Genomic DNA, 22,603 nt, shown 5'->3' on the forward strand with positions numbered 1-22,603 from the left:
TACAGACAAAAGGTTGATATCCAGGATCTATAAAGAACTCCTCAAACTGAACACACACAAAACAGACAATCATATCAAAAAATGGGCAGAAGACATGAACAGACACTTCTCTAATGAAGACATACAAATGGCTATCAGACACATGAAAAAATGTTCATCATCACTAGCCATCAGGGAGATCCAAATTAAAACCACATTGAGATACCACATTACACCAGTTAGAATGGCCAAAATTAGCAAGACAGGAAACAACATGTGTTGGAGAGGATGTGGAGAAAGGGGAACCCTGTTACACTGTTGGTGGGAATGCAAATTGGTGCAGCCACTTTGGAGAATAGTGTGGAGATTCCTCAAGAAATTAAAAATAGAGCTTCCCTCTGACCCTGCAATTGCACTACTGGGTATTTACCCCAAAGATACAGATGTAGTGAAAAGAAGGGCCATCTGTACCCCAATGTTTATAGCAGCAATGGCCACGGTCGCCAAACTGTGGAAAGAACCAAGATGCCCTTCAACGGATGAATGGATAACGAAGATGTGGTCCATATACACTATGGAGTATTATGCCTCCATTAGAAAGGATGAATACCCAACTTTTGTAGCAACATGGACGGGACTGGAAGAGATTATGCTGAGTGAAATAAGTCAAGCAGAGAGAGTCAAGTATCATATGGTTTCACTTATTTGTGGAGCATAACAAATAACATGGAGGAAAAGGGGAGATGGAGAGGAGAAGGGAGTTGAGGGAAATTGGAAGGGGAGGTGAACTATGAGAGACTATGGACTCTGAAAAACAACCTGAGGGTTTTGAAGGGGCGGGGGGTGGGAGGTTGGGGGAACCAGGTGGTGGATATTAAGGAGGGCACGGATTGCATGGAGCACTGGGTGTGGTGAAAAAACAATGAATAGAGTTATGCTGAAAAGAAATAAAAAATTAAAAAAAAAATAAAATGTGTAAAAAAAGAAATTAAAAAGGAAGCAAGAAAAAAATCAATAGCTAGGCACTTTAACACACCACTTATATCAGTGGACAGATCAGAAAGTCAACAAGGAAACAGTGGCTTTATATGATGTACTGGACTGGGTGGACTAAGGAGATATATTCAAAATATTCCCTCCTTAAACAACAGAATACACATTCTGGAACATTCTGTAGAATAGATCACATATTAGGCCACAAAACAAGTCTTTCTTTTTAAATTTAATTTTATTTTTTTTTCAGTGTTCCCAAATTCATTGTTTATGCACCACACCCAGTGCTCCATGTAATACGTGCCCTCCATAATACCCACAAAACCGGTCTTAATAAAGACAAGAAGATTGAAGTCATACCATGCACCTTTTCTGATCATAATACTATTAAATTAGAAGTCAGCCACAGGAAACAATGTGAAAGACCACAAATACATGTTGGTTAAGTAACATTCTACTAAACAATGAATGGAGCAACAAGGAAATAAAAGAATAAATTTTAAAAAAATACATGGAAGCAAATGAAAATGAAAACACAATTGCCCAAACTTTTGAGATTCAGTAAATATGGTTCTAAGAGGGAAGTATATAGCAATACAGGCCTACCTCAAGAAATCAGAAAAATCTACAACAACCTTACCTTCACCTAAAGAAGCTAGAAAAAGAATAACAAATGAAGCCTAAAGTCAGCAGAAGGAAGGAGATAATAAAAATTAGAGCAGTAGTAGTAGTAGGTGGCTCAGTTGGTTAAGCAGCAGACTCTTGATTTCAGCTCAGGTCATGATCTCAGAGTCCTGGGATTGAGCCCTGCTTCTGGCTCTGTGCTCAGTGGGGAGTCTACTTGAGGGTTCTCTCACTCCCTCTCCATTTGATCCTCTCCCCACTTTCTCTCTCTCTCAAATAAATTTTTTTTTTAAATTAGAGCAGAAGTAAACACTATAGAAACTTAAAAAAGACAAAAATAGGAGAGATCAATGAAACCAGGAGCTGGTTTTTTTAAAAAAATTAATAAAACCAATAAGGCTTTAGCCAGAGTTATCAGAAAGAAGAGAAGAAGGACCCAAATAATATCATAGATGAGAGAGGAGAAATAACAACCAACACCACAGAAATGCAGACAATTATGAAAGAATATTATGAACAACTATATGCCAACAATTTGGACAATGTAGAAGAAATGGATAAATTCCTAGAAACATATAAATTACCAGCAGTGAAACAAGAATAGAAAATTTGAACAGACTGAAAACCACCAAAGAAATTGAATCATTAACCAAAAAACTATGAACAAACACAAGTCCGGGACCAGAGGGAAATTCTACTGAGCATTTAAAGGAAGAGTCAGTACCCTTTCTCAAACTATTCCAAAAAACAGAAAAGGAAGGAAAAACTCCAAATTCATTCTATGAGGCCAGTATTATGCTGATACCAAAATGAGACAAAGACACCACAAAAAGAACTCTAAGCCAGTATCTTTGGTGAGCATGGATGCAAAAATCCTCAACAAAATACTCGCAAACTGAATCCAACAGTACATTAAAAAAAATCATCACCATGATCAAATGGGATTTATTCCTAGGTTATGGGGGTGTTTTAATATCAGCAAATCAATCATTGTGATACACCAAATTAATAAAAGGAAAAGAATCATCTGATCATTTCAAAAGATGTAGAAAAAGCATTTGAGGGGCACCTGGGTGGCTCAGTGGGTTAAATCCTCTGCCTTTGGCTCAGGTCATGATTCCGGTGTCCTGGGATCTAGCCCCGCATCGGGCTCCGTGCTGTGCTCGGAGGGGAGCCTGCTTCCCCCTCTCTCTCTCTGCCTGCCTCTCTGCCTACTTGTGATCTCTGTCCGTCAAATAAATAAATAAAATGTTTTAAAAAAAGCATTTGACAAAGTGCAACATCCATTCATGATAAAAAAGTACAACATCCTTTCATGATAAAAACCCTCAACAAAGTAGGTTTAGAAGGAACATAGTTCAACATAATAAAGGTCATATATAAAAAATGCACAGGTAATGACATTCTAAATGGGGGAAAACAGAAAGAAAAACTTCTTAGATCTTGCTTCTAGTTATGGACTTCTTCTCATTAGCACTGTTTGTCATTATTAAATTAATCTTAGGGGCACCTGGGTGGCTCAGATGGTTTGTCTGCCTTTAGCTCAGGTCATGATCTCCAGGCCCTGGGATTGAGTCCCATGTTAGGCTCCCAGCTCAGCAGGGAGTCTGCTTCTCCCTCTCCCTCTGCCTCTCCCCCTGCTTGTGCTCTGTCTCTCCGTATCTCTTCCAAATGAATAAATTTTAAAAAATTTAAAACAATTAATCTTAACATTTACTACTTCCCACTTTAATGGAGACCAATTTCTACTATATAAATTATGTATTTTATTAACTCTTTTTGTCATCCATTTTTCTGTTTGTTTTTTCTTAACAAACTCCCCAAAGTTTAGTGGCTTAAATAAATAACATTTATTTCGTTCACAAATCTACTGTTAGGAAAAGTGTGGCCAGGACAGCTTGTTCTCTTCCCCTAGCTTCAGGTGGGGCAGCTGAAAGTCTTGGGGCTGGAACTGTTTGAAGATTTGTTCACTCACATCTGGTGGTGTTGATGCTGGCTATTGCCTAGGGCTATAGTTGGGGCAGGCAGCCAAAACACTTACACTGGCACACTAGCCTCTTTGTGGCCTGAACTTTCTTACAAGATGGGGGGCTCAATTCCAAGGAAGCTGCCTGAGCTGCAGAGCAAGGCAGAAGCTCTGTTGTCTTTTGTAATCTAGCCTTGGAATACACAGAGCATCACATTCACCATATTCTGTTAGGAGAAAGTCACGAAGGTAGGCCCATGGTCTTTTTTTAAATGGAATGAATATTTAAAAACGTATGGACACATTTAAAAAGCAGCATGATTTACCCACTGGCCACAATTTTTTGTATTCCTCCCACATGAAAAATACACTCACCTTCCTCCCATACCTCCCACAAATCTCAGTTCTCCTGGCATTGGGTTTAAGCTTGAGTCCAAGATCTTACCATCTTAATCAGGTACAGCAGGGATAAGGTACCTGAAGTATAGTCCCTTGAGTGCAAGTCCTCTCCATCTGAGCACTTGGGAATTAAGGAAGACAGTTCTCTACCACTCCAAATGGAACACTCTGGTAACCTGCTCAGGACTCTCCCATTGAAAGAAAATGGGAGGCACACTAGTCCACAGCAGTTTTGAAACACACCCTGAAGCATGCTGTCAGTTCTTCAGTTAGGACTTAGTCCTAACCATGGGAATGCTTCTCCATGGCTGTTTGCTTTACTCTTGGAGCTCTTGGTTCTGTCCTTTTCATAAGGAATGACCTGTGTTTGTAGCTTCTTTCTCAGCTTGCTTCCTCCTGGTGGGACTTCTAAGACTCAAAGGCCTATTTTTAGTTTGTACTATCTTGGTCTCTTTTAGTCCAAGCTCGCAAACAGTGTTTTTGCTACTGTAATTATCTTAGTTTTTTGAATTTTCCGTGAATATGATTGGATTTCATGCCATTAGAAAAGCCATCCTCCCGGGTCTTTTTGAGATAAGCTTTTCACCTCAGGTTTCCTGTGCAGCTCTCATTTGACAGTGTGTTTCAAATTCTCCTACTCTTAAGATCCTTAAAGAAATTTGAGGCACACCTTAAATCCTTCTCAAGTCTTAATAAAGGGTTTATAGTTTTGGCTTCATCCATAGGCCATGTCTTCCTGGATTTGCTTTTAACCCAGAAACCATCTCTTTCTTTTAGCGTTATTTGACAATACAGCATGTGGAGAGGCTGTAAATGAGGAACAGATAGATGAACCCAGTAAGTCCTGGTTCCTTCATATTGAATAGTCTTTCTTTAGCTTATCTCTCCTATCAGTTTTACTTTCAAGTGGTTTGTGGCACGAGTTCCTTTTCCCTCTAGTGTCCTTTTCTTCCCTTGTCTAGAAGCCTTTGCTGTAAGCCTCTTCAGGGGCCATCAGGTTTCCACTAACAGTCTCTTGGAAGCCCTTCTGGTTTTCATTCTTAGTCTTCTCCACTTCGCACTCTTACTCTTCTTTCAGGTTCCACCCACCTCCTGGTTCAAAGAAGGTTTAGTTTTAGTTTTTTGGTTTTTTTTTTTTTTTAATGGCAGCACCCCATTTTAATATCAGTATCTGTGCCAGTTATTTATTGCTGTATAATAAACCATCTTAAAACCTAGTGGCTCAAAACAGCATTTATCTTGTTCACAAATCTTTGGACAAGGCTGAGGAAGGCCAACTCATTTCTTCTTCATTTGGCCTCACCTGGGGTGACTGGAAGCTGGGAACTAGAATCATCTAAAACCTTGTTCCTGCACATGTTTGGCTGTTGAGGCTGGCTTTGGGCTAGGTGGTTAGCTAGGGCAGTCTCAGCTGGAATATTTGCATGAAGACTCACTAGGTAGCCTGGGCTTTCCCACAACAGCTGGATTCTAAGGGTGAGGTTTCCTAGAAGAAGAAAGTCAGATGGAAGCTATATCACATTTTCTAACCTAGCCTTAAAAATCACACAGCAGTTCTGCCATATTCTGTTCACTAGGAACCAGTTACTAAGGCTAGCGCACATTAAGGGGAGGGATTGTCATGGGAGAAGTGTCAATTTATAAAACCACCACATCCACTCACCTTGTCTTTCCAATCATATCTAAAGGAAAGGAGTTCTTCCCAACTGGAAGAAAGTTTTTTGGTTGAAACTGAAACTCCAGCAAGTTTTTTGGCTGTTTTCATTGCTTAGTATATTCTCTTATTTTGTGGGAAGTAACAAAGGACTATAACACTGTCAAGTTAAGGAATTTTTTTTTTTTTAGTCGAAAAATATATGGATCATCTCACTAAATTTTTTTCCCCACTAATTTTTTTTACTGAGAGATGTGCTTTCTTAACCTTGTGAATCATTTCTCCTCAGAATGCAATTCAAATTAGCATAAAACATTTGTAATTCAGAAAAAGGCTGATGGCATTAGAATCAGTATTTATAGATTCATTAATTAGAGTCTTATTTTCAAAGTCTTATTTTGGTAAGCATTTATTGGCTCAGACCTACATAAGTCTATATGGTATTCCTAAAACTTCATTAAAAATTATGGAGTACGAGGGCACCTGGGTGGCTCAGTTAAGTGCCTTTGGCTTGGGTCGTGATCCTGGGATGCTGGCATTGAGCCCCATGCTGGGCTTCCTGATCAGTGGGGAGTCTGTTTCTCCCTCTCCCTGCTCTTATGCTCTCGCTCTCTTGCTCTCTCTCCCTCTCAAATAAATGAATAAAATCCTTAAAAAAATTGTGGAGTGTTAAGGTGAGGGAAGGGTTCAGACACTTTCTACTAAGACATGACTTACAGTTATTTTATGGAGGAAAAAATCTGAAACCATCATAGAAAAATAAAAATATAAGAATCAATTACAAATGTGTGGCAAAGAGGATGACAGCAGAGATTGATTTTAGCAACTCCTAGTGGTTTTAATTTTGTTCTTGATTTTCTGAGTTATTTGAGGTTCCACATTCCAAGACTGTACAATATAGATAACATTTTGTTGAAAATGAACTTATTTTAAAATTTGAGCACCTGGCTGGAGCAGCAGTAACATATGTGACTCTTGATCTTGGGGTTGTGAGTTCAAGCCCCATGTTTGGTGCAGAGATTTAAAATCTTTAAAAAAAAATTTGGCGCCTTAGTTTTGCATTAGACTCGTTTCACTCTACATCTAAACTGTATTATTTTATTAATGCAGGTTGATGATCTTACAGCAAAACTGGAAACTATGTCTTCAAAAAACCAGGTTCTTACTCAGAAATTATCATCTATGAAAGAAATACAGATGAAATGTGAAAACCTAGAGAAGAATAAAAAGAAGTTGGAACAACAAGTAGTAAACCTCAGAAGTTGGGTAGAAGTCAACGTGGTAGAATACAGTAAAATAGAACGATATAAACAGGAGCTTGAAGAAAGGACAAGATTGACCCTAGCAGAAAAATTAAAAGAAGTCAATCTATTTTTAGAGGTTAATTTATTTGTCTATAAAATGCTTTAATTCATTTCACTGCAAATTACATTTTAGTTATATCCAGTGTAGAGTTTTCCTCTACTTCCTTTAGAGCAATTTGGTAAATTAATGGAAGCATTTGTTCCTTCCCTTTCAAAATTTCAGTTTTCATCATTATTCACACTAAATTGATCTTTCAGAATGATTCACAGTAGAAAGTTATTTTATTTTTTAAGACCAGTTAGTATAAAATAAGGCTATTGAGAGGAAAAGAAAAAATTGTGCTTTAAAAATTTTTACCATGGAGTACATGGGTGGCTCATTCGGTTGCTTGTTTGGGCTCCATTCTGGGCATGTCTGCATAAAAGAAATGGTACCGTACTTGGATTATTCTTTTTTTTATATTAAGTATCTAATTTATTTATTTGGAAAGCACGAGTGGGGGATGGACAGGTAGAGAGAAAATTCCAGGCATACTTCATGCTGAGTACGACACAGGGCTTTATCCCAGGACCCTGATATCACTATCTGAGCAGAAACCAAGAGTCAGGCACTCAGATGACTGAGTCAGCCGGGCACCCCATGTACCTCAATTATTCTTAAGTTGTATTGTTCACATTTTAAAAATTTAAATGATTTTATTATTCTTTGAATTATCAGATTGCATGAGTTCTCATGTAAGAATGAACATTATTCACATTTAATTCAGCTTCACATTAATGATAAATATTTTACATTTCAGCTTTTTTTTTTCACTTTAAAAATTGCTCTCTGAATCATTGACACAAAACTAAAAGAAAGAAATCTACTGTAATAACCCAGATTGTAACAATTTTAAAACTATGCTTTTAATTTGCTTTAGTCACAAGTAGCATTTCACGAAAGCAGAGCACAGTTAAGAGAACATAATAATGCTTCAGTAAGAAGTCAAATGGAACTCAGAATTAAAGAGCTGGAATCTGAATTATCCAAAATGAAAACTTGTCAAGATGTTACTAAAACAGAATCGGGCATATACGAGCACCTCTACCTAGAAGAAGTAAAACATGGAATGTCATTGACAAATGAACTGAACAAGTAAGTTAAAACAATCATGAAAAGTAGAGTTAGCTTATGAATTTGCCTCTAAACCATAATTTTTTTGGAGCCCAGTTCATGAGAACAGTAGTAAGTGAAAGCCAACTAGATACTATAATTTTGAAAAATGATGTTTGTAAATGAACTTACTGTTGAAATGTTAGTCCAAGACAGTTTGCATTTCTCTCATTTTTGGTTTTAAATGATTTTATTTTTTCCCTTGAGTATTTTCAGTTAATCTGATCTTCTAGTCTTTAAACTAATTGTTTGAAGGTTTATAATTTAGACAGCATATTATTATAAATTTGTCAGAATTACCCTAAATAGAAATGAGTTTATTAATATTTATTTATTAATGTTAGTTTATTTTTGGAAGAGTGCATCTTTAACCCAAAAAGTCCAGACGGAAAGGGCAGATTCCACCTCCAGTACCCTGGTATCTGTGTTATAACCTAATTGCCTCTGGAGGTGTTTCAGTTCTTTCTGATCACAACTCTGCCATCTACTTCTCCCCTAGCAGTTGTTCGTCTAAATTATTCCTCAGTGCCAAATGCCCAATTTCTCTGAGGTAATGTGTGAAGTGTGCAAGAGTGGTGAAAGCCAATGCTTGAAAAATGTCTTTGAGGGATGCTTTTTTATTTTTATTTTCCTTTAGAGATTTTACATATCTATTTGACAGAGAGAGCAAGTGAGCACAAGCAGAGGGGAGCAGCAGGCAGAGGGTGAGGGAGAAGCAGGCTTCCCGCTGAGCAGGGAGCCCAGTGTGGGGCTCAATTCCAGGACTCTGGGGTCCTGACCTGAGCTGAAGGCAGATGGTTAACTGACTGAGCCACCCAGACCCCCCAGGATGGTTTATTTTTGCAGCTCTAAACTGGTTTACTAAATATAAGTATGTGTCATGGCATCCCCAAGAATCTTTGAAGTACAACCATTCCAGAAGGCAGCAGGTATTACCTGTTAAGCCATGGACATCACTGATAGCCATTTCTCTCCCTCCTTAATTTGAATTACTTGTTAGTTAGGAACCCTAGAAATATATGTACTTCTTGAGAACAGTTTTAAACCTATAATTATACATAGTAGGTCTGCTCTGTCACATTTACCATGTTAAAACACTATTTAATGGCACATTCTGTTTACTATTATGGAAACTTAAAAAAACGCAAGTAACTTAGGACTGACTGGGGAGAAATGAAATACTAAGCACTATGTTTTGTAATCTGAACAGGACTAGTGAGAGGCTGGCAGAGACCAGTACCAAACTTCTGGTGGAGAAGCAGCAGAAGCAAACTTTGCTTGACACTATTAATATGAGGCCAGCCCTAGATCTGCCTTATGGTAGAAATGTTAATCATAACAGTTCACTATTCAATAGAAATGTTGCTCTAAGAGGAGACGTGGTGATTCATACTTCAAACTCACGGCGTTCAAGTAATGACATCGAGACTTTCTTGACCAAGGTTAGTTATATTATCTTTCCTTTTTTTCCTTGGGTTTCAGATTTCTGATATAATTTTGTTTTTAATTTGGTAAAATTCTGAGTTGTTTAGCTAACCAATACATACTAAGTAAAAGTCATAATTATTTGTGCTAATAAAGAAATGAGACAGGGGCACCTGGGTGGCTCAGTGGGTTAAAGCCTCTGCCTTCAGCTCAGGTCATGATCCCAGAGTCCTGGGATCGAGCCCCACATCGGGCTCTCTGCTCAGCAGGGAGCCTGCTTCCTCCTCTCTCTCTGCCTGCCTCTCTGCTTACTTGTGATCTCCCTCTCTCTCAAATAAATAAATAAAATCTTAAAAAAAAAAAAAGAAAAAGAAATTAGACAGAAATTTTGATTTTTTTTCTTAGTTCCTGGAGCTCTTACTTTCAAGAGATACCTATTAGTACCTTTATTTGATAAATATAACAAAACTGACATATTTTATTATTTTTTCAAGATTTTATTTATTTTAGAGAGAGAGTGTACAAGAGGGGGAAAGAGTGTGAGACTCTGAAGCGGACTTCCTGCTGAGTGTGGAACCCTACATGGGGCCCAGTCTCACACCCCTAAGATCAGAACCTGAGCCGAAAACAAGAGTCAGACACTTGACTGAGTTACCCAGGTACCCCAAAATGGACACATTTTAAATTTCTTGAAAACCAACATCTAAATTCAATTTTAGAAAGTAAATATTATTGCTCACTAATTAAATCTATACTTAGATGTTTTGACTAATTTCCTGGTTGGCAATGGTTCATAACAATTTTAAAGATCGATATTACCCATTTTTCCCACCCCTATGTATAAATGAACAACAAGAATCCAAACACTTAATCACATATGGATATTTATTATTTAAAAGAATCCATGATAAGTCCTTTTTATGATTTAAATAAACTTGTAATGCTAAAGAGATTAATTTTTCTTTTTAAGTTGTAATTGTTGTCATTTTCTCACCTGAGAGTACATCCTTAATTGTTATCTTACTTGGAGCATTTTTTAAAACTTATAACACTTCTATTTCAATTTTTACAAAATGTCTTGCTGAGCAATTGTAGAGCATTTTCTAAATCGCTAAATCAAGCAAATATAGGATTCTTTTTTTTTAGAGAGAGAGAGAGGGTGAGAGAGAGTGTGTGCAAGCTGGCGGTGGGGGGTGAGGTGCAGAGGGTAAGCAGGCTCCATACTCAGTACAGAGCCTGATGCAGGGCTCAGTCTCAACAATTCTGAGATCATGACCTCAACCAAAGTCAAGATCAGATCCTTAACTGACTGAGCCACCCAGGTGCCCCACAATTGGAATTTTTCAAATGAAGTTCACGTATATCTACCATGCCATCACTTGAATGATTGATGACTAAGATGGTCTTTAAGTAGCAGCTGGTTTCCATTGTGTATCATTGTTATTAAAATATCCATTTCAATCAATGTACATAGGTTTATGGTTTTGAAAGTATATTCATGGTTTTACTAAGGTAGACAAAGGTAGCATAGGCTCATGGTAAATGAGGCCTCAATCTTGTTCTTTTATTTGGTTTCCTTATTGTCTTGCTCTCTTTCCTTCTAATTTGAGGACTTTCTTTAGTGTTATGCTTGGTTGCCTTTCTTTTTCTTTTTTGTATATTATAGATTTTTGTGATCACAATGAAGTTCATATATAACATCCCATGCATATAGAAGTCTATTTTAAGTTGATGGTTACTTGAGTTTAAACACATTTTAAAAACACTACATTTTTCCACCCACCTTGTTTTATGTATTTGATGTCTTAGTTTACATCTTTCTATTTTGTGTATCCCTGAACTAATTACTGTAGATATAATTGTTGTTACTACTTTTGTCTTTTAACATTCATACTGGCTTTATAAAAGTGCTTGATCTATTACTTTTATTGTATGTTTGCTTTTACCAATAAAACTCTTTCTTTCATAATTTTCTTATTTCTAGTTATGGCCTTTTCTTTCTTTCTTCTTTCTTTCTTTCTATCTATTTTGGAGAGCAAGCGAGAGAGAACACAGATGGGAGGGGAGGGCCACAGAGAGAGGGAGAAGCAGACTCCCTGAGCATGGGGCCTGGTGTGGGGCTTGATCCTAGGAGGTCCCTTAATTAACCTGTCCTCATTTAAAAAATTCTTTTATCTTTTTGTTTTTTGTCTTGGATGATTTCTGCTACCCTGTCGATCACTGATCTGTTCGTCTGCAGCTTTTAATCTGCTGTTGAGTCCCTCTTGTGTATTTCTCATTTTAGTTATTGTATTTTTCAGCTCTGATTCGTTCTTCTTTATATTTTCTCTTTGTTGAAGTTCTCACTGAATCCATGCATTCTTCTCCCAAGTTTGCTGAGCATTTTTATGACCAGTACTTTGAACTCTTTATCAGATAGATCACTTATCTCTGTTTCATTTAGTTATTGTTCTGAAGTGTCGTATTGTTCTTTCATTTGGAACATATTCCTCTATCTCCTCATTTTGTCTGACTTCCTGAGTTTATTTCTGCAATTGTTCTTTTCAACTTTTTCCCTCTTTAAAGTATGTTGCTTTGAACAATGAATGTTAGGTATCAAGTCAAGGAAGAAGAAACCCTTTCTAAGTATTGTCTGATCATTTTTCTTGTTGGAACTGTGGTGGAGTAGGTGGCAGATGACATTGCTCTTCTTTTTCTGAGTTGAGGACACAGGAGTCAGGCAGTTGGAGATAAGCCTAGTGACTTTAATACATACTAGCAAATTGGAGGATGTGGCTTAGGTATGTAGCCACAGCAAACTTCCTAATGCTTTATTCCAAATTAGGCACTTCCACACACAGTTGTAAATGGAAGGAAGAGGTGTTTGATGCCCAACCCACAAAGATGAAAGCAGACCTCAATTCATGTTACTATGGCAGGCATAGCTTTTCAAAGAAGAGATCTGGAAGCACATAGGCACTGCTGAGTGCCTTCTCCCAAATTCACCCACTAGGTAAATCTCCTTTCCTGTCACGAAGAAGGTAGAGAAGTGTTCTCACATGGAAATGAAGATTTACCTGTAATTTCTGAGTGAATTTAATTTATAATTAAAGTTAATCGTGTCTATTGTACATATGAACTAATGGAGAGGCTAGATGGCAAAGAGAAATCTGTTCAGTGTTTTAAATTTTGCTATAAATAACTCACAACATAGGTAACTCATTTGTTGATTGATTTTGATAAACCAAGTTTTATTTGAAGGAAATGAATAATTCTTTCAAGGAAGAATTTCCTCAGGTTCAGGTTCTTTGGTTCAACTAACGATTTTCTCCTTCAAGTTCCCTGTCCCTTCAAGTTAAAAAAAATTGTGCTTATAAATTGAGTATATTGACTGTTACTAATAGGAGTTAAGATAAGTTCTCTTCCTTTATTTTTGTTCATGACTATAAAAATTTATAGTTTAGTTAGAAAGCTGTTTTCTGCCTAATGCCTTAACTTTATTGAGCCACATGACAAAGTTTTATGTATTCATTTTCTCTGAGTTCTAGTTAAAAATGCATGTATTTTTCCTGAATATGAGGAAGTAACTGGCATAAAACTCTAGGCTCAGTAAGACCTAAAACACATTCCTGGCCTGCAACTAGGTGGTTTTTTGACCTCAGGCAAACTACAATCTCTCAGAGGCCTTTTTGTCTCTTACGTAAAATTAGGGACTTTGACTAAGTTAGTGACTTTTATACCTCTGGGGAAATATTTTTTTTCCAAAGAATAGAAATTAACTTTTTTTTTTTAAATTAAACTGTATTATATAAGACAGAGACAAGTAGAGCTGTTTAGCTAAAAGAGAGATGAGACTACACCTGTAGACTTCCTTGTCCCTCAATCCTGCTGTGTCCCAGTGGAACCTTAGATTTCTATGAGCCATAGTTTGAAAACTAACAGTTATGAGAAAATCCTTCTAGTTAATAATTCTTTGAATTAAAATTTGCTGATATATTGCACATTGCTTTTCTGTGTATAATTTTCTTACCCTCCTAATTTTTTGATAAATGGAAAAGTATAAATAAAATTGCAAATGCCTTCTCCTTATTAGTGGACGTCAAGCTATTTCTACCATCTAAACACAGTTCTCGCCTAGAAATAAAGGTCACAGAAGTAAATATTTAGGAAAAGTTTTGGGGAAAAGATAGTAACATTACATTGGTAATTCCTTAAGTCATGTCATATAAAAAAGTGTTTTATATTTTACATAGTATTTATTAATGGTATTATAAAATTGCTTCAACAAAAGTTTCTCCCATCAAGTGGTATTGAGTCATTAGTTTTACAAGGCTGCCTAGTAATGTTGTCAGATTATTAATTTTATAAGGCCTGAATATAATGTTATTGTCAAAAAGTGTTATGATCCCTCAAAAAATTAAAAATAGAAATGCAGTACCATGTACCATTCAGTAATTACACTACTGGGTATTTATCCAAAGAAAATGAAAACACTAATTTGAAAAGTTATATGCACCCCTATGTTTTTTGAAACATTGTTTACAATAACCAAAGTATGGAAGCAACCTCAGTGTCCATCAATAGATGAATAGATAATGAAGATGTGTGATACATATACAATGAAATATTTATTCAGCTATAAAAAAGAATGGGATCTTGCCATTTGTGACAACATTGATAGACCTAGTATTATGCTAAGTGAAATAACTCAGAGAAAGTCATATACCATATGATTTCACTTCTGCATGGAATCTAAAAAACTAAACTACTAATAGCCTACTGTTAATAGTTCATTAACACAGGTTTTGTACATTACATGTATTACATACTATATTCTCACAATAAAGCTAGAGAAAAAAATGTTAATGAGAAAAACATAAGAGAAAATACACTAAAGTACGGTATCAAAAAAAGTGCATGTGTAAGTAGAGTAGACCTGCATCATTCAAACCCACGTTGGTCAAGGGTCAGCTGTATATTACAAATATTCCCATCTAGAATTTTCTTACTTAGACCTTTCTCATGAAAGGTATCCTCTCACTGAATGCCCAAAATGGGGTCTAATGTAGGGTACTGAGGGTTGCCTGGGTGGCTTAGTTGGTTAAGTGACTGCCTTCAGCTTAGCTCATGATTCCTGGGTCCTGGGATAGAGCCCCACTTCAGGCTGTCTGCTAAGTGGGGAGTCTGCTACTTCCTCCGTCTCTGCCTCTTCCCCCACCCATGCTCTCTATTTCTCATTCTGTCTCAAATAAATAAGTCAATAAAATTGCTGGAATAAACGTTGCGGTTCAGGTGCCCCTTTGGATCAATATATTTTTATCTTTGGGGTAAATCCATAGTAGTGCAATTGCTGGGTCGTTGGGTAGCTCTATTTTCAGCTCTTTGAGGAACCACCCTACTGTTTTCCAGAGTGGCTGCACCAGCTTACATTCCCACCAACAGTGTAAGAGGGTTCTGCTTTCTCTGCATGCCTGACAACATCTGTTGTTTCCTGACTGGTTCATTTTAGCCATTCTGACAGGTGTGAGGTGATATCTCATTGTGCTTTTGTATTTATTTCCCTGATGCCAAGTGATGTTGAGCATTTTTTTCACGTCTGTTGCCCATTTGTGTGTCTTTTTTGGAGAAATGTCTGTTCATTTCTTCTACCCATTTCTTGACTGGATTGTTTGTTCTTTGGGCGTTGAGTTTGATAAGTTCTTTATAGATTTTGGATACTAGCCCCTTATCTGATATGTCAATTGCAAATACCATTTTCCATTCTGTAGGTCATCTTTTAGTGTTGTCAGTTGCTTTCTTTGCTATGCAAAACCTCTTTATCTTGATGAAGTCTTTATTTCCCTTGCCTTTGGAGACGTGTCTAGCAAGAAGTTGTTTTGGCCAAAGTCAGAGAGAATACAACCTGTGTTCTGTTCTAGGATTTTGATGGGTTCCTGTCTCACATGTAGGTCTTATATCCATTTTGAATCTTATTTTTGTGTGCGGTGTAAGAAGATGGTCCAGTTTAATTCTTCTTGCTTGTGGCTGTCCAGTTTTCCCAACACCATTTATTGGAATGACTATCTTTTGTTGCATTGGACATTCTTTCCTGCTTTGTCCCAGATTAGTTGACCATAGCGTTGAGGGTCCATTTCTGGGCTCTCTATTCTGTTCCATGGATCTCTGTGTGTGTTTTTGTGCCAATACCATACTGTCTTGATGATGAGAGCTTTGTCATAGAGCTTGAAGTCCGGAATTGTGATGCCACCAGCTTTGGTTTTCTTTTTCAACATTCCTTTGGCTATTTGAGGTCTTTCCTGGTTCCATACAAATCTTAGGATTATTTGTACCAGCTCTGAAAAAATGTTGATGGTATTTTGATAGGGATTGTGTTGAATGTATAGATTGCTCTGGGAAGCATAGACATTTTAACTGTATTTGTTCTTCCAATCCATGAGCATGGAAGGTTTTTCCCTTTCTTTGGGTCGTCCTCAGTTTCTCTCATAAGTGTTCTATAGTTTTCAGAGTGCTGATCCCTTGCCTCTTTGGTTGGGTTTATTCCTAGGTATCTTAATGGTTTTTGATGCAATTGTAAATGGGTTTGACTCCTTAATTTCTCTTTCTTCTATCTCATTGTTGGTGTATACAGATGCAACTGATTTCTGTGCATTGGTTTTATATCCTGCCACTTTGCTGAATTCCTGTAGGACTTCTAACAATTTTAGGGTGGAGTCTTTTGGGTTTTCCACGTAGAGTATCACATCATCTGCAAAGAGTGAGAGTTTGACTTCTTGCTAATTTAGATGCCTTTATATCTTTTTGTTGTCTGATTGCTGAGGCTAGGACTTCTAGTACTATGTTGAGCAACAGTGGTGGGAGTAGCTATCCCTGCCGTGTTCCTGACCCAGGGGGTAAAGCTTTCAGTTTTTCCCCATTGAAAATGATACTCACTGTGGGCTTTTATGATATTGAGGTATGTTCCCTCTATCCCTCCACCATGGAGAGTGTTAATCAAGAAGGGATGTTGTACTTTGTCAGATGGTTTTTCTGCATCTATTGAGAGTATCATATGGTTCTTGTCCTTTCTTTTATTAACGTATTGTGTCACACTGATTGATTTGCAGATGTTAAACCTCCCTTGCAGACCAGGAATAAATCCCACGTGGTCATGGTGAATAATCCTTTTAATGTACTGTTGGATCCTGTTGGCTAGTGTCTTGGTGAGAATTTTTGCATCTGTAGTCATCAGCAGTATTGGTCTGTAATTCTCCTTTTTGTGGAGTCTTTGTCTGGTTTTGGGATCAAGGTAATGCTGGCCTCATAGAGAGAGTTTGGAAGTTTTCCGTCCATTTTTATTTTTGGAGACAGCTTCAGAAGAATAGATGTTAATTCCTTTTTTCAATGTTTGGTCGAACTCTCCAGGGAAGCCATCTGGCCCTGGAGTTTTCTTTGTTGGGAGATTTTTGATGACTGCTTCAGTTTCCTTGCTGGTTATGGGTCTGTTCAAGTTTTTCTGTTACCATTTCTTCCAGGTTGCCTAATTTGTTGGCAAATAGCTGTTCATTATACATTCTTAAAATTGTTTGTGTTTCCTTGGTGTTGGTTGTGATCTCTCTTCTTTCATTCATGATTTTATTAATTTGGGTCCTTTCTCTTTTCTTTTTGCAAAGTCTGGCCGGGGGTTTATCGATCCTATTCCTTCTTTCAAAGAGCCAGCTCCTAGTTTTGTTGCTGTGTTCTACTGTACTTTCGGTTTCTATTTCATTGATTTCTGCTCTGGTCATTATTAATTCTCTTCTCCTGCTGGATTTAGGCTTTCTTTGCTGTTGTTTCTCCAGGTCCTTTAGGGGGAAGGTTAGGTGGTGTATTTAGGACCTTTCTTGTTTCTTGAGAAAGGCTTGTATTGCTCTATACTTCCCTCTTCGGGACTGCCTTGGCTGCATCCCAAAGATTTTGAAGGGTTGTGTTTTCATTTTCCTTTGTTTCCATGAATTCTTTTACTTGCTTGTTAATTTCCTGGTTGGCCCATTCATTCTTTAGTCGGATGCTCTTTAGCCTCCGTGTATTTGAGTTCTTCCCAAATTTCCTCTTGTGATCGAGTTCAAGTTTGAAGGGACTGTGGTCTGGAAATACGGAGGGAATGATCCCAAACTTTTGGTACCGGTTGAGACCTGATTTGTGACCCAGTATGTGATCTCTTCTGGAGAAAGTTCCATGTGCCCTGGAGAAGAATATGTATTCTGCGGCTTTGGGATAGAGTGCTCTGAATACATCTGTGAAGTCCATCTGGTCCAGTGTGTCATTCAAAGCCCTTGTGTCCTTGTTGATCTTCTGCTTAGATGACCTGTCTATTGCAGTGAGTGAAGTGTAAAAGTCCCCTACTATTTATTGTATCATGCTCGATGTGTTTCATTAATTTTGTTATTAGTTGGCTTATGTAATTGGCTGCTCCCATGTTAGAGGCATAAACCTTGACAATTGTTAGATCTTCTTTTTGGAGAGACCCTTTAATTATGACAGTGTCTTTCCAAATCTCTTACGATGGCCTTTGGCTCAAAATCTAATTTGTCTGATAGAAGGATTGCCACCCTGGTTTTCTTTTGATGTCCATTAGCATGGTAAATGGTTTTTCCACCCCCTCACTTTCAATCTGGAGGTGTCCTTGGGTCTAAAACGAGTCTCTTGCAGATAGCATATTGATGGGTCTTGCTTTTTTATCCAATGATACCCTATGTCTTTTGCTTGGAGAATGTGGCCCATTGACTTTCAGGGTAACTATCGAAAGATATGAATCAAGTGCCATTGTATTACCTGTAATGTCATTGTTTCTGTATATTGTCTCGGTTCCTTTCTAGTCTATCTCACTTTGGGGCTCTCTCTTTGCTTAAAGGATCCCCTTTAGTATTTCTTGCAGGGCTGGTTTGGTTGTCACAATTTTTTTAGTTTCTGTTTGTCCTGGAAATTCTTTATCTCCCCTTCTATTTTGAATGACAGCCTTGCTGAATAAAGTATTCCTGGCTGCATATTGTTCTGGTTTAGCACCCTGACTGTACCATGCCAGTCCTTTCTGGCATGTCCTGAGCTGCTTTCTGGATTTTTCTCTTTGTCTCTGAAATTTGCAAGCTTCACTACTATATGTCGAGGTGTTGGCCTATTCTTATTGACGTTGAAGCGGGTTCTCTCTGCCTCTTGGATTTGAATGCCTTTTCCTTCCCTGGATTACAGAGGTTCTCTGCTATAATTTCTCAGATATACCTTCTGCCACACCTCCTTTCCTCCTCTTCTGGGATTCCAGTTATTCTAATATTATTTTGCTTTATGGTATCACTTATGTCTTGAATTCTCCCCTCGTGATCCAATAATTGTTTATCTCTCTTTTTTCTCAACTTCTTTATTCTCCATCATTCTGTCTTCTATGTCACTACTTCTCCTTTCTGTGTCATTTATCCTAGCAGTTAGAGCCTCCAATTTCTAAAATTTGAAATAGTTCATATTTATTAGTTAATTACAGCTCAGTAAGTCTGTAAAAGATAAGTAGTGTTTTATTTCACCATTACCCATTATGTACGTGATGAAATTTTTAAAATTTCTATTCAATTAGCTGATACATGATATATCAGTTTCAGATATAGTGTTCAGTTAACCATCAGTTGTATATAATACCCAGTGCTCTACACATCACGTGCCCTCCTTCATGCCCATCACCCAATTACCCCACCCCATCCCACCTCCTCTTCAGCAAACATCTGTTTTTTTCCTATAGTTAAGAGTCTCTCGTGATTTGTCTCCCTCTTTGATTTCTTCTATTTAATGTTCCCTCCCTTCCCTTATGATTCTATGCACTGTTTCTTACATTCCCCATATGTATGAAACAATATGATAATTGTCTTTCTATGATTGACTTATTTATCTCAGTATAGTGCCCTCCGTTTCCATCCACATCAGTGTAAATGGTAAGAGTTCATCCTTTTTGATGGCTTCATAATATTCTATTGTATTTATATATACACCACATCTTCTTTATCCATTCATCTGTTGATGGACATTTGGGCTCTTTCCACAGTTTGGCTATTGTGGAGATTGCTTCTATAAACATTGGTGTCCAGGTGCCCCTTCAGATCAGTATGTTTGCATCTTTGGGGTAAATACCTTGCAGTAGAATTCCTAGGTCATATTTTTAACTTCTTGAGGAACCTCCAAACTGTTTCCGGAGGTAGAGCCTCCATTTTTTTTTTATTGCATCTCCTTAATAACCTTTTGATTTCAACTTGGTAATATTTTTGTTCTTTTATTTCTGCGGAAAGGGATTCTCCAGTGTCTTTTGTGCTTTGTTCAAGCCCAGCTAGTATTTTTATAGTTGTTATTCCAAACTCTAATTCTGCCATCTTACTTATATCCATACTGATTAGGTCCCTGCCAGTCAGTAGTACCTCCTGTTCTCTTATTTCAGGTGAGTTTTTCCATCTAGTCATTCTGTCTAGAGAAGAATAGAAAATGAGAGAACAAAATACTAAAATAACAAAAACAACCCCAGAGAAATATAATCTTAAACCGATGAGAAGAGACCAGAAACCAAAATAAATAAATAAGTAAAAGAAAAATGTAAAAAGAGAGAGAATATAATCGGACAGGTGTTGAGAACAGAGCAATACACTAGATTCTGGGTATATTTTGGTCTGTTTGCTGGAGGGAACTACATCCCAAAATTGTAAAGAAAGAAGAAAATAACGTTAAGCACTATGAAAGGATAGAATGTAACTATAAAAATTGAAATTAAAAAAGTTTAAAAAACCTGAGATGATAAAATGAGAAATTGGTTGAAATGGAAAAAGAAAAAGAAAATTAAACTTGAAAGGTTAAGGAGCCATGAGTCCTATATAGTATTTTCCCCCAGCACTAGAGTTTTTCAGTTCTCTGTGATTGGTTAAACTTGATTCTAGGGGGAAGTTGCTGCTGATTTTCTGGAGGAGGGGCCTGTTGAGCTTGAGCTGATTCTCAGAGGTATTTGCCCTGGTGGTATTGCACTGCCCTTGCGAGGGGGCCAGGCTAAGTAAGGGCTTCCAGATCCCTCTTTGTGGCTTTTGCAGTGCTTGAGAGGATTAGAATGAAAATGTGAGCCTCCCAGTGTCCAGCCCAGAGCTGAAAGCGGGCACCCTCCACTCTTCAGTGTGCCCTCACAGCAAAGCTGTCAATCACTCTTGTCTCCCTGGTTTCTGTATGCACTTTGTATACGCCCAGCCTTTGAACATTTTTATTTCAGCCATGCAACCCCCTTTGGAGTTTCCAAACTTTGCAGTCTCCTGTGGCATGCATTCATGCCGCTCCTCCAGGGGGAGGGAGGGAGGTTTTGCCCTGGATTTTCTGTGTGTTGGGCCCCTGCTCTAAGAGCCGTTACCCAATGGGATGGGGTTTGTGGTTAATGGCAACACTGAGCTGAAAGCCCCCTCCTCTGCTCTTTGATTGCAGCTGGCTTCCCTGCTGAAACACCTGGGAACTCTCCCATACTCAGGCACCCCATTCTTTCTGTGACCTCGGGGATCCTGAGATCTGGCAGTTCTACCTAGGATTCCGACCTACTTCTCCACCTGAGTGCTTTTCAAGCAGGGATGTCCCTCACCAGATTGGACTTATAAAAGTTCCCGTTTGCACGCCACTGCTATATCACTTTCTGATAAGCGGTTTATGCCCCCCACCCCACCAAGAGTTTATCTTCCCATATATCATCTTGGATTCATTTCTCCACGCCACACCTCCTACCTTGCAGGACGTGGTCACTTTTCTATTTGTAGAATTATAACAGTTCTTTTCTTAGATCTCAGGTTGAGTTCACAGGTGTTCAGAATGATTTGAAACCTCTAGCTGAATTCCAGGGACTGGACAAAACTATGGTCCCCTATGGCTCTGCCATATTCCTCTTCTTCCAGAAATTTTGTATATTTAATAGACCAATATTAATTGTACTTTTTATCAGATTTATCTAAATAGCATTACATGTATTTCTTCTGTTACCTAAGATTAAAATAAGCAGGGATTTATTTTATTTATGTGATTATCTTTCTATTTAAGCAATCCCTAACTTAGTTTTATTCTCTAATAGTGGTTTTATATGAAATTTTTTAAATTAATTTCTTTTCAGTGTAACAGAATTCATTGTTTATGCACCACACCCAGTGCTCCATGCAATTTGTGCCCTCCATAATACCCACCACCTGGGTCCCCCAACCTCCCACCCCCCGCCCCTTCAAAACCATCGGATTGTTTTTCAGAGTCTGTAGTCTCTCATGGTTCATCTCCACTTCCAATTTCCCTCAACTCCCTTCTTCTCTTGAGAGTCAATTATCATATGGTTTCACTTATTTGTGGAGCACAACAACATGGAGGACATAATAGTGTTATTTTAAGTTCACACTTCATAAGCTATATATAATTCCTACAATAATGTCTCTTGTTTAACTTGAACATTATAAATAATATTTTACTTATTTCAGATGCAGCAGGAGTTGGAAAAAAATATAGCTAGAGGAGTAAAGGAAGGTATGCTGCCAAATTTCTGAATTAAGATGGTCATTGATTTCTGAAATAGACTATGAATGGTAAATGGCATTGCTTTCCATCGTTTGGATAATAGGTACTATGTAAAAATTTTTAATATATATCTAATAAAAATGTAAAACATAAACATAATGAGAAATATACTTATTCCTCATTTAGTCATTGTGTTTCAGACTTTAAAAAAAAATCTCCAAATGCCTATTTATCTGTTATTTCAAGCTGTAATCTTCCTTCACTTCTGCCATCCCTCTGGAACTGTCAACCTGAATATGTGGGCTTTCTCAAATCCTTGTTTCTGCTAATGATATGCCCCCCCCCCAAAAAAAAAACAGTCTTGTCTTAGGTAATACTTAGTTAAGCAATTATAGTTCAAATAGCTGTCACTTGACAGGTGACATTTAAATCTTCAGTCATTGATTTTCTCATTGATTTACCTTTTGCCCTTGGGTAAAATTCCAAGCTCCGTACATGGAATAAAAACACCCAAATCAGTTTGGTTCTAGCCAGATTTTTCAAACTTTCTCTATCACTAACATTTACCCTACTCTGCTGCTTTGCTCTCGCACCTCTTCAGCGTCGACTACTTGCAATTCCAC

General features: G+C 37.6%; 1 protein-coding gene across 1 annotated transcript in view; it reads left to right on the forward strand.

Moving 5' to 3' along the window:
• LOC308337882 (ankyrin repeat domain-containing protein 26-like) overlaps window positions 1-22,603 on the forward strand; it is a 35,141-nt gene that overhangs the window by 11,827 nt on the left and 711 nt on the right. The window contains exons 4-7 of the mRNA XM_080831427.1: window positions 6,726-6,995; window positions 7,840-8,054; window positions 9,283-9,514; window positions 21,944-21,989. Of these exons, the coding sequence (XP_080687553.1) occupies window positions 6,726-6,995; window positions 7,840-8,054; window positions 9,283-9,514; window positions 21,944-21,989 (763 nt within the window). The remainder of the gene's footprint in view (window positions 1-6,725; window positions 6,996-7,839; window positions 8,055-9,282; window positions 9,515-21,943; window positions 21,990-22,603) is intronic.

Source organism: Martes martes (genome assembly GCF_963455335.1).
Source record: "Martes martes genome assembly, contig: scaffold_57, whole genome shotgun sequence".
NCBI classification, from domain to species: Eukaryota; Metazoa; Chordata; class Mammalia; order Carnivora; family Mustelidae; genus Martes; species Martes martes.